Source organism: Formica exsecta, unplaced genomic scaffold (genome assembly GCF_003651465.1).
Source record: "Formica exsecta isolate Colony F162 unplaced genomic scaffold, ASM365146v1 scaffold120, whole genome shotgun sequence".
NCBI lineage: Eukaryota > Metazoa > Arthropoda > Insecta > Hymenoptera > Formicidae > Formica > Formica exsecta.
The window spans coordinates 672799-686087 of record NW_021848537.1 but is presented as its reverse complement, the minus strand read 5'-3'; the positions used below and the strand labels follow the sequence as shown (position 1 = coordinate 686087).

Sequence of the window (13289 nt, the reverse complement as noted above, 5' to 3'; positions counted from 1 at the left end):
TTATTATATTGATATTATATATTTATTTATTTATATTTATATATCAAAATTAAGAATCTTTTTGTTCATTTATAATTTGTAATTACAAAGTACAGTTACAATAAAAAAAATATATATATAACAAGATTTCATCGTCCGATATTTTTAAACGATTGATTTGAACTGTCACTTTTTTTCTCTCTCTCTCTCGATCACTCTCGATTTATTCTGCAGGAATAACGCGAGAGTTGGGTTCCGTAATTTTTCTAGGACATGTTTCCAGGAAAGGTTTATCGTTATCGACGAGAGAACAGCATTGCAGAGCTGTTGCTTGCCGAGCCGCGAAAAGGCCGGCCGTCCAGCCATGAAACGCGATTTCGTCGCTCCAACGCACAGTGGCATTCCCCTCTTCCTCGATGAAAATCTGACAAAAAAATACTTATCGGTTTTCTATTGAGTCCCAGTCTACGTCATTCACGGAGAGAATCATGGTAAAAATAAACTTAAGAAAATATCTAAATATCAAGCTTTAAACTTGGTATGTTGAATTATCAGATCATTGCTGATAAGCTTAAATTCAGATAAATGTGTTATCACGTAATACACACTTTAAAATATTTAAGTAAACGTTTTTGTTCTCCGTCCTATTCCTTTCCATAAATTTTTTTAGCATCTCAAGACTGACAACGAGGTAATTTCGAGAAGAGCCGGTGAAAAATTCTCATGGAAATGCTCAGATATTTCCCACGACAAGACGAATGAATTTCCGCGGTGACGGCAGTTAACTCGATAAATTAAATAACAGTGTGGGATTAACAATAACGCAAACGTCGACGAGTGAAATCCCCGATGGTGTCTTGCATCTTGTTATCGAAATACCATAGATATTCCGATGGTAGGTCATTGGCCGGTAACCCACGATGCGATTAATATCAATTTATGCGGATCGGGCTTATCGTATTCGCCGACGCGACGCGGAAGGGACCCGTTTTCCCCCATGACTGTTCCTATTTACTTGAAAATATGGAGTCGAAGATAATGCATTTCCTCTCTCTTGAAAATATATTACCTCGCTACCGTGATGTTACTCATATATTTCGCTGATTTATCGATCCATAAATTCGAAATACGGTTAATATCAATTTACGTTAATCGAGCTTATCGTACGTAGTTGTCAACGATAAAAGAGATAATCTTCCGATAAGTGTCAACTGATTCAAAACTATGAAATTGGAGAGAATGTAATTTTGCGATGAACAAAAAGATTTTTAACTCTGATATATATAATATCAATGACACGATAAATTAATATGATAAGATTTAAAATTTCGCAAGATAAATTCTTTCACAAAATATAGGGTGTCTTTTAATTCGAAATTTAACTGCATTATTTTATTAAAATACAAAACCCTTAAAACATTATAAAAGCAAAGATAAGTGATATAAAATCCCATACAATAATTAAAATTAAGAAAAATTTTAATAGATTGTTTTATTGATTAAAACTTTTTAAAGCGAAAATCTAACAGGTATAAAAAAATCGAAGAACCTAACCGTAAAAATAAATTTATCTTTAATGAAAGTTTTAAGCATCAAATTATTGTAGTAACTAAAAGTTAAATAAAAAGCTTTTATCCAACTTTTATATTCTTTATTTGAATGTGAAACTAAAGTTGACAGCTAAAAAATACACGTTATATGCAAGAAATATCAAACATTTCGAAACTCATTGTCATAGTATGTAACTTTCTTCGATTATATATTATATTAATATAATATTTGTCAAAAGAACAGACACACACAGTATTTTTGTACAATTTAACAATAATATTTCGCCGAACACAATATGCGTTCCGTATAGCCACCGCAGAATCGCGCATAACTCCGAAACACGTCACACCATTTGCTACGTGTAAAAACAAAAAGCTGTTACGAACAAAAGCAAACTGCCTGCCTCAATGGGAACGTCCAGATTTTCCGAGTTTTTCCGCCAAAATTTTCCCGTGCACTAGGTTTGTCGAATTTTTCAACCCTTTTCCAGCGAGCTTGAAATAGCGAGTAACTCGACCTATATATAGGGTGCCTCAAAAGTCACTCTTTTTCTCCAAAATGCAAATTTTAAAAACCGAATTATGAATGATAGTTTTATTAGTAATCGTACACGAAAAGATAACAAAAATATATATTCTTACACTGTTGTTGAGTAGATTCTCATTTTAACACAGGAAAAATTAGCTTTTTTATTATTTTAAATTTCATTTTAATACTTCAATTCTTCTGTTTTTTTAATAGTTAATAATTAATAATAAATTCCTTTGCTTTATTTTAATTTATTACATTAATTGTATATAAAAATATGAATATTTGAAGAGAATATATTGTTGGGTTTGTTTTGGAAAAATTCAACTCCAAATTTTCGATGCGCGATCCTCGGTTGGTCCGAGAGGTCACTCCGTATATCTATCCGGTTGTCTTTCCGCGACGATTCGGAATATTTTTCAAACGCCACGTCTCACAAATACCGACGGCATTTGCGCTCGTAAGGTTTCATTATGTGAAGCGAACACATATGACTGCCTTGTGGACCTTTCAAAAGATCGATGTCGCGCCAGACAACATTTCTCGGACTTTTCACACTGACTTCTCAGGCCTCTCTCTTTTTATCCTTCTCTCGCTCTTTGCGACTGTGAAGAACAGGGTCGGTAATGCGTCAGCAGTTTTCTTTCCACCGTTGAAGGATTGCGTAATAGAAGCGAAGTGACTTGGTAAACCATTTGGATTCGTTCGCTATGATTTCGCGAACAAGTGTCAAAAGGTCGCAAGATTATCTCGTAGAGATAACGTACTGGATATCTATCTTAAGAGATTCTGAATTTCTCTTGAAATATAAGAAAAAAAAATTCCTCTCTCTTTCTTTCTCTTTTTAAGTGCAAAAAAATTTGGCAATATTAAAAATTATACCCATTATTTCCATTTATTCAATTCTATATTCTAAAAGAATAATTTCTAAAAATTGTGTATTTTATTATATAATCTTAACATGTTATTTAAATATGTGTATATAATTTTGATTTAATAGATTTTGAAAAAATGGGTAACTAGGATTAATATGCAAGTAATTTTATAAATACATGAATTTGACGGAGCGTCTCGCACTGTTACTTTACTGCTCGAATGTCACCGTGCAAATGATATGTAGGAAAGGAATTTGAGCGTCTCGCTTCCACCCCTCTCCCATACATTTTTATAGTTCTATTCAAGTGTCGCCGTATGAATGATAACAAACCGTGATACATAAACAATAACGCGCCAATGTTTACGCCGTCAAGGCTAAATACCATGTTAGGTATTGCTAATTCACTGCCGAAATGTTTCACGTACTATGGAATATACAGGGTGCGGCATTTATAGTGACGCGGGAATTATTTTTATACTATTTTTCGGAAACGAAGTGAGATATCAAAAAATATTTCAGACAAAAGTTGCATGGTTTCGAGGGGGCCACATGATAAAAATATGGAAGAATATGTAATAAAAAATGTGGAGTTCCATTTAAGAAAACATCGACCGCATTGACCTCACCTTGAAAAGACCACTTAAGGTCAAATCCATATTTTTATCATGTGGCCCCCTCGAAACCATGCAACTTTTGTCTGAAACATTTTTTGATATCTCACTTCGTTTCCGAAAAATATGCCGCGTCACTATAAATTCCGCACCCTGTATATGCGAAATATTAAATTATATAAGTATTTAAAATTATGGATAAATTATTTATTAAACGATTAATGTATCACGGAGCTTATCGTTACGTTAATTATCCGATTCGATCGTTTTACAGCACGTTTTTAATCCAAATTATATCTAAATCGTCGAAAAGTCAAATGATATAGCATCGTGAATAAAATATATTTGACTCTATGTATTATTAAAGAAATAATTATTGTCCGTGAAGATCGCGATAATTTATATAATTTGGTTTCCTATTACTTTAATTCTTATTCAATTAAATGAATAAATTACGAAATATGCGATTCGAGATCTATCGTCGCGATATATATATGTGATTATATATTATTTATAAATATTAATTAAATATTAATTATATTATAATAGAAAATAATTACCCGATTCTGGTCGCAATCGCGTTTATAAAAGGAATTTGACGGAGCGTCTCGTACGACTACTTTCCTGCTTGAATGTCGTCGCGTGAATGATAACAAAGTCGAGGTACATAAATAATAGCGCGCCAATGTTTACGTCGCGCCGCCAAGGCCGAATACCATGTTATTGATAATTCCCGAAATATTTTACGTAATATGACATATATATATACAAGGTGTCCCAAAATTAGACCGACAAACTTCAGGTGGTTATAAAAGACACCAAAACAAGTCAATTTCGTCACTAAACTCATGTCCGCGAATGAGCTGTTTTGGCACTAGAAAATCAAAGACGAAGATATATATATTATCAAATATTAAATGTATGTGTAATTTTTATTTAATTAATTTTGAAAAAACGAAGAACTAGAATTAATATGTAAGTAATTATACGCACACATACACACGCGCACACAAAATAAATGACGCGTGCGCAGCGCGCGCTTATATTATTCTAGTTATATAAAAAGAATCTGTTATTATTATACTTGCATTAGAAATTTACTCTCTTATTAATTTACATTTTTACTTTTTTGTTAATGTTGTATAATGTATTACAATATTAATAAAATGAACTTTCGAAAATAAAATAAAAATTCGAGATAACTCTTTAATCCTTATCTCTTCTACAAATGGACGAACGATTCTAATCGTAATCTTACGTTGTGTGGGTAAAATCTTGTTTGATTATGGAGAAGATCGCCAATTGTGCCGAAGGAATCACACAGCATTATCTTAACGAATTTATTCGGCTCTTAATGAGCTGACTACATTATCCCTTCGGCGTTCCCATCCCGGGGAATCCTCCTCCTCCTTCTCTCTCTCTCTCTCTCTCTCTCTCTCTCTCTCTTCGCGAAAGCCGAGCCGTCCGCAAACATCCCGATTGCCATTATCCAGTAACCCTTGATGCCGGTGAGAGTACCTAACTCAGTTTCACCCTCATCTCATCGCGGACGAGGCGGCCACTTAAAAATGGCGGCGCGCCATCCGACGACCCACGAAAAAGGAACGATCAAAGGGAGATGCGGGAGAGAGAGCGTGAGGAAGAAGACACGAGGGTATCATTAGAGTAATGACGGACCTCGAGAGGAGAGACCGCAGAAACCGAGGAGAAGATATACCCGCGAGTTTCTTGCCTCGCACGAGCTTCGTCCCCCTTCGTCGTCATCGTCGTCCTCGTCATTTTGCAGGGAATGAATCGCTCGTGGGGAATGGAATTAGAAATGGATTGAGAAGAACGTATAATGCTTGTGTTATCACGTACGCATTTTTTTCGAGAAAAATGTACCCCGTGATAAATAAGTGATAGTGACGTCATTGATCGCAACCTGAGATTAATTCGAGATTAATCCGCGATTTCGAAGCTTCGATAAGGAGGCAAAGAATTTTTTTGAGATCGGCGAAATATTCAAAATAATATATATTAAAATATAAAATAAAAATATTCAGTCGGATATTCAAAGATTTTGAATATATCCGACGTTCTCTTTAAATCTAAAAATTCGACGGTTTAAGGTCTTGGAAATCCGATGCAAGAAGTCGAGAGAATCACGAGCGGCACGAAGACGATCTCACGACCGCAATCCCAGGGCCCGATGCCCCCCCTTCCTCCCCCCGATGGAAAGAATCGCGAGAGCTCATGCCCGTCCCCCCTTTCCGCGACGCGAAATAATCCGTTTCGCCGTTTCTCTCTCTCTCTCTCTCCCTTCCCTCTCTTTCTATCTCCTTCTCGATCGAAACTTCACCTGGCCGCGAGTTTGTCCCGCCGTTATTACGCGTATAATCCTGACCGCGTGGTGGGATTCCGCAAAAAAAAGGCTAATCGACGGGCCCGAGAGGCGTGGCGCGACCGAGGGGCATCCACGTCGTCGGCGGGGGCCCGGTGGGGCACGGAGCGAAAACGCTTTCGCGGAACGGCGACTGGTCGGCGGGATGTCAATTGAAACGACGGGAACTCGGCGATTTACTTTCCTTCGTCCTTTTGCACAGCCCGGTTCCCCCATACGTTGCCCCCGACTCTAAGGAAGCTGGAGGCTCTTTCAACATGCGCGTCATTTGCTCGTCAGATTCCTCTTCCCCGACATGCTCGCGCGAGAAAAACTTTCCGGTTGCGAAACGTACGCTGGATATATGAACCTTAAATAATAATCGCTCGAATATCTTATTATTATTTTTGCGGATTTTTTTAGATATATCTACATTTTTTGGCATCGTCGAATCTCTGGGTTATTTTTAATAATTAATAAATTTCTCGATCATTTCAAGAATATTTATATAATATATTTTGATTATATAAAATTATTTTCGCGAAATTTAAGCTTTTAATCTCAATTTATATTTGTTAGATATTTAAATATCAAATTGTCACAGTACATATTTTTGTTCATAAAATTCATCGATAATTAATTTCTTTCTTTTAACACAAATAAATTGGGTGTTCAAATCAATGAACTTTGGAAAATATATTCATTCTCTTAGAATTTTTATATCCTGCAATTTCTAAAAGTTTTTAATCCTTACAATTAGTTTTTCACTTTAATCGTGTGGAAGGAAAATTATAATAAATAGTAATAAATTTCCTCTCTCTCGGAAAAACATTTATGTTGCAAAAAGTATGGTAAGAATTATATGTCTACTTTGTGGATATTTATAATTCGCAGAAATTCCCGAGTATTTAAAATTCATCGTTTTACGCGAAACAAGCTGATATTTCAAGCCGCTTTTAATCTGGAGGAGACTTTAATCTCCGAAACGATTTCATCAGCCAAAGAACTGCGATTCATTATCTCGCGCGAATAATCCTTTTTGCGCGCGGATCGAACTGCGACGTCATATCCGCCGTAATCGCAGAAAGAAAATGTAAATACGTCTTTCCTCGCCTCGTCAACTGGCGAGAAGATTAAATCGAGGTGGCGACAAATTAACAATCAGCTTGGCTGCTCTCGCGCGAGAATTTTCCTTGATTTTAAAAATAATTCAAGAAGATGGACGAATTAATAAGACAGCCAAGTTCATCTCGGATTATCTGTAATCGCGTAAAATTAATTTCTAAAAATTCCGATCCGAAAGAGAATTAAATAAAATCGTCCGCCTATTAAATAATGATTTAAATTCTTATTTCCCTTATATTCTTAATATTTTTATATCATTATCTCTCTCTCTCTCTCTCTCTTCTTCTTCTGAAGCTCTTGCTCTTTGTTTTATTTAAAAATTTCTTATATTTATAATATATTTTAAATATATAATTCACACAATTTGGCAACAACATAATTCATATAACAATTCCTTAAGTCCCAATAAAATTCCATGTGAATTCCCTGATATCTCCAGATATAAAAAGAATTCCCTGAGAATTCCAAGTTTTCCATGTTTTTCCAGGGTGTAGATACCCCGAAGTATAAGGGAGCAGTGTTTGACCGCGTCAGAAAACCACCGAAAGGAGTTAATATTCGGCCATCATTCTTATTGCATTCCTGGGCGCAGCTTTGTTTTAATAACTTCTGATTTATAATACCTCTTTATTGCGTATACAATAAACGGCAACTCGCAGAAGGAATGGCTCTTGTTTTCGCGTTTAAAGACGTATGGTCGCTTGCGTTTCGCAAACAGGCCGTGGCGACTCGTTTCGGTTACTGCGTGCCCCGTCGAATGCACGCGGCTGCAGTTTGCGTCGCGTGACTGTTTAATCATGCTACATTGTCTCCATATGGTGCGGTCATGCAACATGCATGCAACACGCGCGCGCCGGCCTCCATTCGGCTGTCATAAACGTCACAATGTTGCCTTCGGCCGTCCCGCCGCCCGCCTCGTCTCTCGTACGTTATATCTACCTGCGCTATGCGTCTCTCGGTGCAGCGCGGGGGCCCGCCCGGGGGTGCAGGGGAGGAAGAGAGGGGGGGGGGGAGATTAGGGCCTAGGACATCGGACGTGGCCACTAATTGGAGGGACTGGTTTGCGGGACAATTTCGCGAAATTTCCCCGCGAGACGTATACTCGCCCCGCTCGCTTTCGTGAGAAACGCGATAGGGAAAGCGCGTCTGCGACAAACGCGATTACGCAGCCAGAATTTGGAATCATCGCGCGAATCGGCTTAACGACCCTTTCGATGGAACAATCCTTGCAGTAGAACCGCGTGACTGACAATAGAATATCGACAGCGAATTATTTGAATTTCCTATTATTATTATTATTATTGCCACATATTACCATTATAAATATTAAAATCTTCTTCTACTAAATTGCACTTTTCTGATAGAAAAATACTTTTTTAACGGAAAATAAAAACCTAAATTAGACAAAAATAAAATAAAAATGTGTACTTTTTTTGTGGAAGATTTCATCTCTGTTCGAAAATAATAAAGTTTTTCCACTTTTTCGCTCATCGGTGTTTCTTGTTTTTGGTATCAGGTACAAGTACAGAGTGTCTTACTCAAATCTTGTAAAAAAATTCCCTGAAAATTCCCTGATCTCCCAGGTATTTTCGTTCAAAATTTCAGGTAAAGAGAATATTTCAAAGATTCTTTTGTGCAATTTTTGAAAATAAGTTTTTTTATTGAACGCGTTGCCATTCCTGGGCGCAGCTTTGTTTTAATAACTGCGTCGCCGACACGACTGCCGCTTCTCGACACGCGGTTGTTAATTAAATTTAATAATCCGACCTCTTGTGCGCGCGAATCCCCGGAATTCGCGGGCTCTTGTCGTTCTCCCCGCCAAGTCTGTTCTCTCTCTCTCTCTCTCTCTCTCTTTCGTTTTCGAACGCGTGCACCCTCTCTCCGCCCTTGTAAGCTAATACGGACCCTTATCTCGAGACAATGGGCGTCATCAATTCTGTCAAGAACGCGGTATTTCGACTCGCTCTTAAGCGACACTAAAATTAATCCCAGAATGTGTCGCTCGATTTCATTGAACCGACATATTGTAAATTCTATAAATATAAGATGATGTTTTCATTTAATTTATTCCATCTAAAATATCGTATAAAATCGAGAGGTAAAAAACGAAAAGAAAATAAGTAATGGAAAATAAAGTAAATGGAAAATTACGGAGAAACGAATTTTTAATCTTTTATTTCGTTCGTAATTTTCTATACGCTTTTAATATTTATCTTTTATTTCTTTATGGATAAAATTAAAATCGTTACATTTCCTGAAAATTACATCCCCTTTCGTTCTCTCATATCAATTATATTTCTCTGAAAAAGGTATTAAATTCGATTTTAAATCGTCGTATCTGTTTGTTTTTGTTTACGTGAATGTTAAAATTCATTATAGGTATGCAGAGACTGCTAATATCCAATTTCATTTATTATTATTATATTATTATTATTATCTGGCATAAAATATTTCGCCACTTTTTGTACGTCATTTATTTTTGACATAACTCTGAATTTTAGCTTTTTTTTTACATATTTTTCTTTATTCTTCTTACTTTCGGGAGATTTCTGTAAAGGACGTTGTATGCGTCCGAGATAGGGGAGAGCGGGGGAGAAGGGAGTTATTGTTAAAGTAAATCTTACTTCGTATCTCGCTCTTCCTTTGCCCTGTCCCTTCAGACTCTCCCTTCAGACCTTGCGGGTTAACTCAATTTCGCCGTTGCCGGTGTAAACCACCGGCGCTCGCCGCTGATGTAAAGTCTACTTTACACGAAACAACGACGTTCGGCCCTTTCGCGCGAGCGAGAGATGTACAGGGGGCGAATCCCGACCACTAATTAAGAGACGCGCCGAGCGCGGGGCTCGTTCGCGCTCGGGGAATTCGGGGTAGTCTCTCGCCCCCCTCTCGCCTTGAGAGACGAATGCGCTCGTTTCGCGAACGCGTACTCTTCGGGGAGTCCATTACGCCACCCCGGCACACACATTCCTGCGCGACGTTAATAACGGACAGCGGATTCCCGTTGCTTTGCGGATTATAAGAGTCGTCACACGGATCTGCATGGCTCAATTCTTGCATTTTTCCCAATTTATAAAGAGACTGAATGTACTTATTTGTCTACTGCTTAATATATTTTGGGACTACTTTGTTTTAAATGTACATGTAAAAAAATTTTCTAAAAATTTTTCACGCATTTTTGTCTGAATTTTCAAATCTTGATAATTTCAGATAATCTGCCTTAATCATCAGTCGTTTTTCTAAAAGTTCAGAAAAGTGTGTCTGAAAATTCAGAGAATGTGAGACAAAAATAAAATAAAAATGTGCACTTTTTTTGTGGAAGATTTCATCTCTGTTCGAAAATAATAAAGTTTTTCCACTTTTTCGCTCATCGGTGTTTCTTGTTTTTGGTATCAGGTACAAGTACAGAGTGTCTTACTCAAATCTTGTAAAAAAATTCCCTGAAAATTCCCTGATCTCCCAGGTATTTTCGTTCAAAATTTCAGGTAAAGAGAATATTTCAAAGATTCTTTTGTGCAATTTTTGAAAATAAGTTTTTTTATTGAACGCGTTGCACTAATGCTTTTCACTCATACGAAGGAAAAACATAAAGCCACATGAGTTTCAAGTGCTAGATTTGCAAATGTACTGAAAAAAGAGCCTCAAGAAAAAAATTTTTAACTTGCGTAACATTTTCATTTTTTATCATTAGAAATTAAAATAAAGAATATGTACTGTATATTCAATATTTTCTTAAGACATTCAATATATAAAAACAAAGATATATATATTTATAAAGATGATGTTTTCATTTAATTTATTCCATCTAAAATATCGTATAAAATCGAGAGGTAAAAAACGAAAAGAAAATAAGTAATGGAAAATAAAGTAAATGGAAAATTACGGAGAAACGAATTTTTAATCTTTTATTTCGTTCGTAATTTTCTATACGCTTTTAATATTTATCTTTTATTTCTTTATGGATAAAATTAAAATCGTTACATTTCCTGAAAATTACATCCCCTTTCGTTCTCTCATATCAATTATATTTCTCTGAAAAAGGTATTAAATTCGATTTTAAATCGTCGTATCTGTTTGTTTTTGTTTACGTGAATGTTAAAATTCATTATAGGTATGCAGAGACTGCTAATATCCAATTTCATTTATTATTATTATATTATTATTATTATCTGGCATAAAATATTTCGCCACTTTTTGTACGTCATTTATTTTTGACATAACTCTGAATTTTAGCTTTTTTTTTACATATTTTTCTTTATTCTTCTTACTTTCGGGAGATTTCTGTAAAGGACGTTGTATGCGTCCGAGATAGGGGAGAGCGGGGGAGAAGGGAGTTATTGTTAAAGTAAATCTTACTTCGTATCTCGCTCTTCCTTTGCCCTGTCCCTTCAGACTCTCCCTTCAGACCTTGCGGGTTAACTCAATTTCGCCGTTGCCGGTGTAAACCACCGGCGCTCGCCGCTGATGTAAAGTCTACTTTACACGAAACAACGACGTTCGGCCCTTTCGCGCGAGCGAGAGATGTACAGGGGGCGAATCCCGACCACTAATTAAGAGACGCGCCGAGCGCGGGGCTCGTTCGCGCTCGGGGAATTCGGGGTAGTCTCTCGCCCCCCTCTCGCCTTGAGAGACGAATGCGCTCGTTTCGCGAACGCGTACTCTTCGGGGAGTCCATTACGCCACCCCGGCACACACATTCCTGCGCGACGTTAATAACGGACAGCGGATTCCCGTTGCTTTGCGGATTATAAGAGTCGTCACACGGATCTGCATGGCTCAATTCTTGCATTTTTCCCAATTTATAAAGAGACTGAATGTACTTATTTGTCTACTGCTTAATATATTTTGGGACTACTTTGTTTTAAATGTACATGTAAAAAAATTTTCTAAAAATTTTTCACGCATTTTTGTCTGAATTTTCAAATCTTGATAATTTCAGATAATCTGCCTTAATCATCAGTTGTTTTTCTAAAAGTTCAGAAAAGTGTGTCTGAAAATTCAGAGAATGTGTCTGAAAAAGACACTTTATCTGAAGCTTCAGTCAGTTTTTTTTTTACAGTGAAGTTATCCTCAAAAATTTCAAAATTGTGTACTCGTTTTATTTCATTTTTAATTTAAAAAAAAAATCTATCGATATTAAATTTCTAAATCCATCTCTTATTCTCTCTCTTCAAAATATCATCAATATATATATAATATAAAACAAAATCGAAATTGATAAAGCATAAAATGAAGATTGGCAGAAGTTTTCTAGCAAGATTCTTTCGCTCTTAGCAATCCTCGCAAGAAATCTTCAAGATTCAAGACACAAGGATCGAACTGACGACGACAACGACGCCTCGGAGAATCTGCGGGCCTCCAGGATCCAATTATCCAGAGTAGAATAAAATTGCGACGGCACGAATCGTTCATACGCGTTGTATATCCCAGGCCCAAGGAGTAATTTCGCCCCCGTAATGCCCTGATGTATATTGTCGAGCTGTGCCGTGTATGATTTTGCTGTGTTTACCGTGGTGATGCGCCGTGACGGCACATCGCCGAGGAAATTGAGTTACGAGAGATAAAAGGAGAGAAAGAGAAAGAGAGAGAGAGAGAGAAAAAGAGAGAGAGAAAGTAGTTCTACGCGGGCTGCATCGTTGCATCCGACAGAGCTGAAGAGCTTTGGAAGAGAGATTTAGGCGATGTCTAATCGAATTTGACAGTCAAATCCTACTGACAATCAGCTGATCCGAGCGCGTTGACGTTTTCGAGCCTCAAATCCGTTCTCAATTCAAAATCTCCAAAGCTTCGGCGTTTAAACTTTATAATAACTTGTTTATAATCGGATCTTTAATAATTCTTTTTTTTTCTCCAACTTTAGCGTACTTCAAATCTCTTTTTTTTTTTTATTTTAGTATTTTTTAAATTACTTTAACGCTGCGCAGTGTGCTTAATTATTTTCGACTTACCGGGACACTCTATTCTGCGCTATCCTACCGTGGCTGGGTAGTGTCATGTTGCTGTCGCTTTTCGACCAGGTGACGGAGTTCTTGGCGTCGGGTAGGTCGACCTTACCCAGATAAGCCTCGCAGAAGAGCCTCGCTGTACCTCCCAGGGGCACTAACTGTGAAGCTGGTCTGTAGGTAGGTAGAGGTTTCCCTGTGTAGACACCGGATTCTTCATCTGCAATTCAAATTGCATATATACGTTGAATATAAATTACGATACTCGTATAAATATATGTATAATAAATAATTACGATATATAATTAATCTATATA

General features: G+C 36.9%; 1 protein-coding gene across 1 annotated transcript in view; it reads right to left on the bottom strand.

Moving 5' to 3' along the window:
* The window catches only part of LOC115243788 (single Ig IL-1-related receptor-like), a 224776-nt gene that overhangs the window by 38139 nt on the left and 173348 nt on the right, over positions 1 to 13289 (bottom strand). Inside the window, exon 3 of the mRNA XM_029821025.1 lies at positions 12979 to 13192. Coding sequence (XP_029676885.1) covers positions 12979 to 13192 — 214 coding nt within the window. The remainder of the gene's footprint in view (positions 1 to 12978; positions 13193 to 13289) is intronic.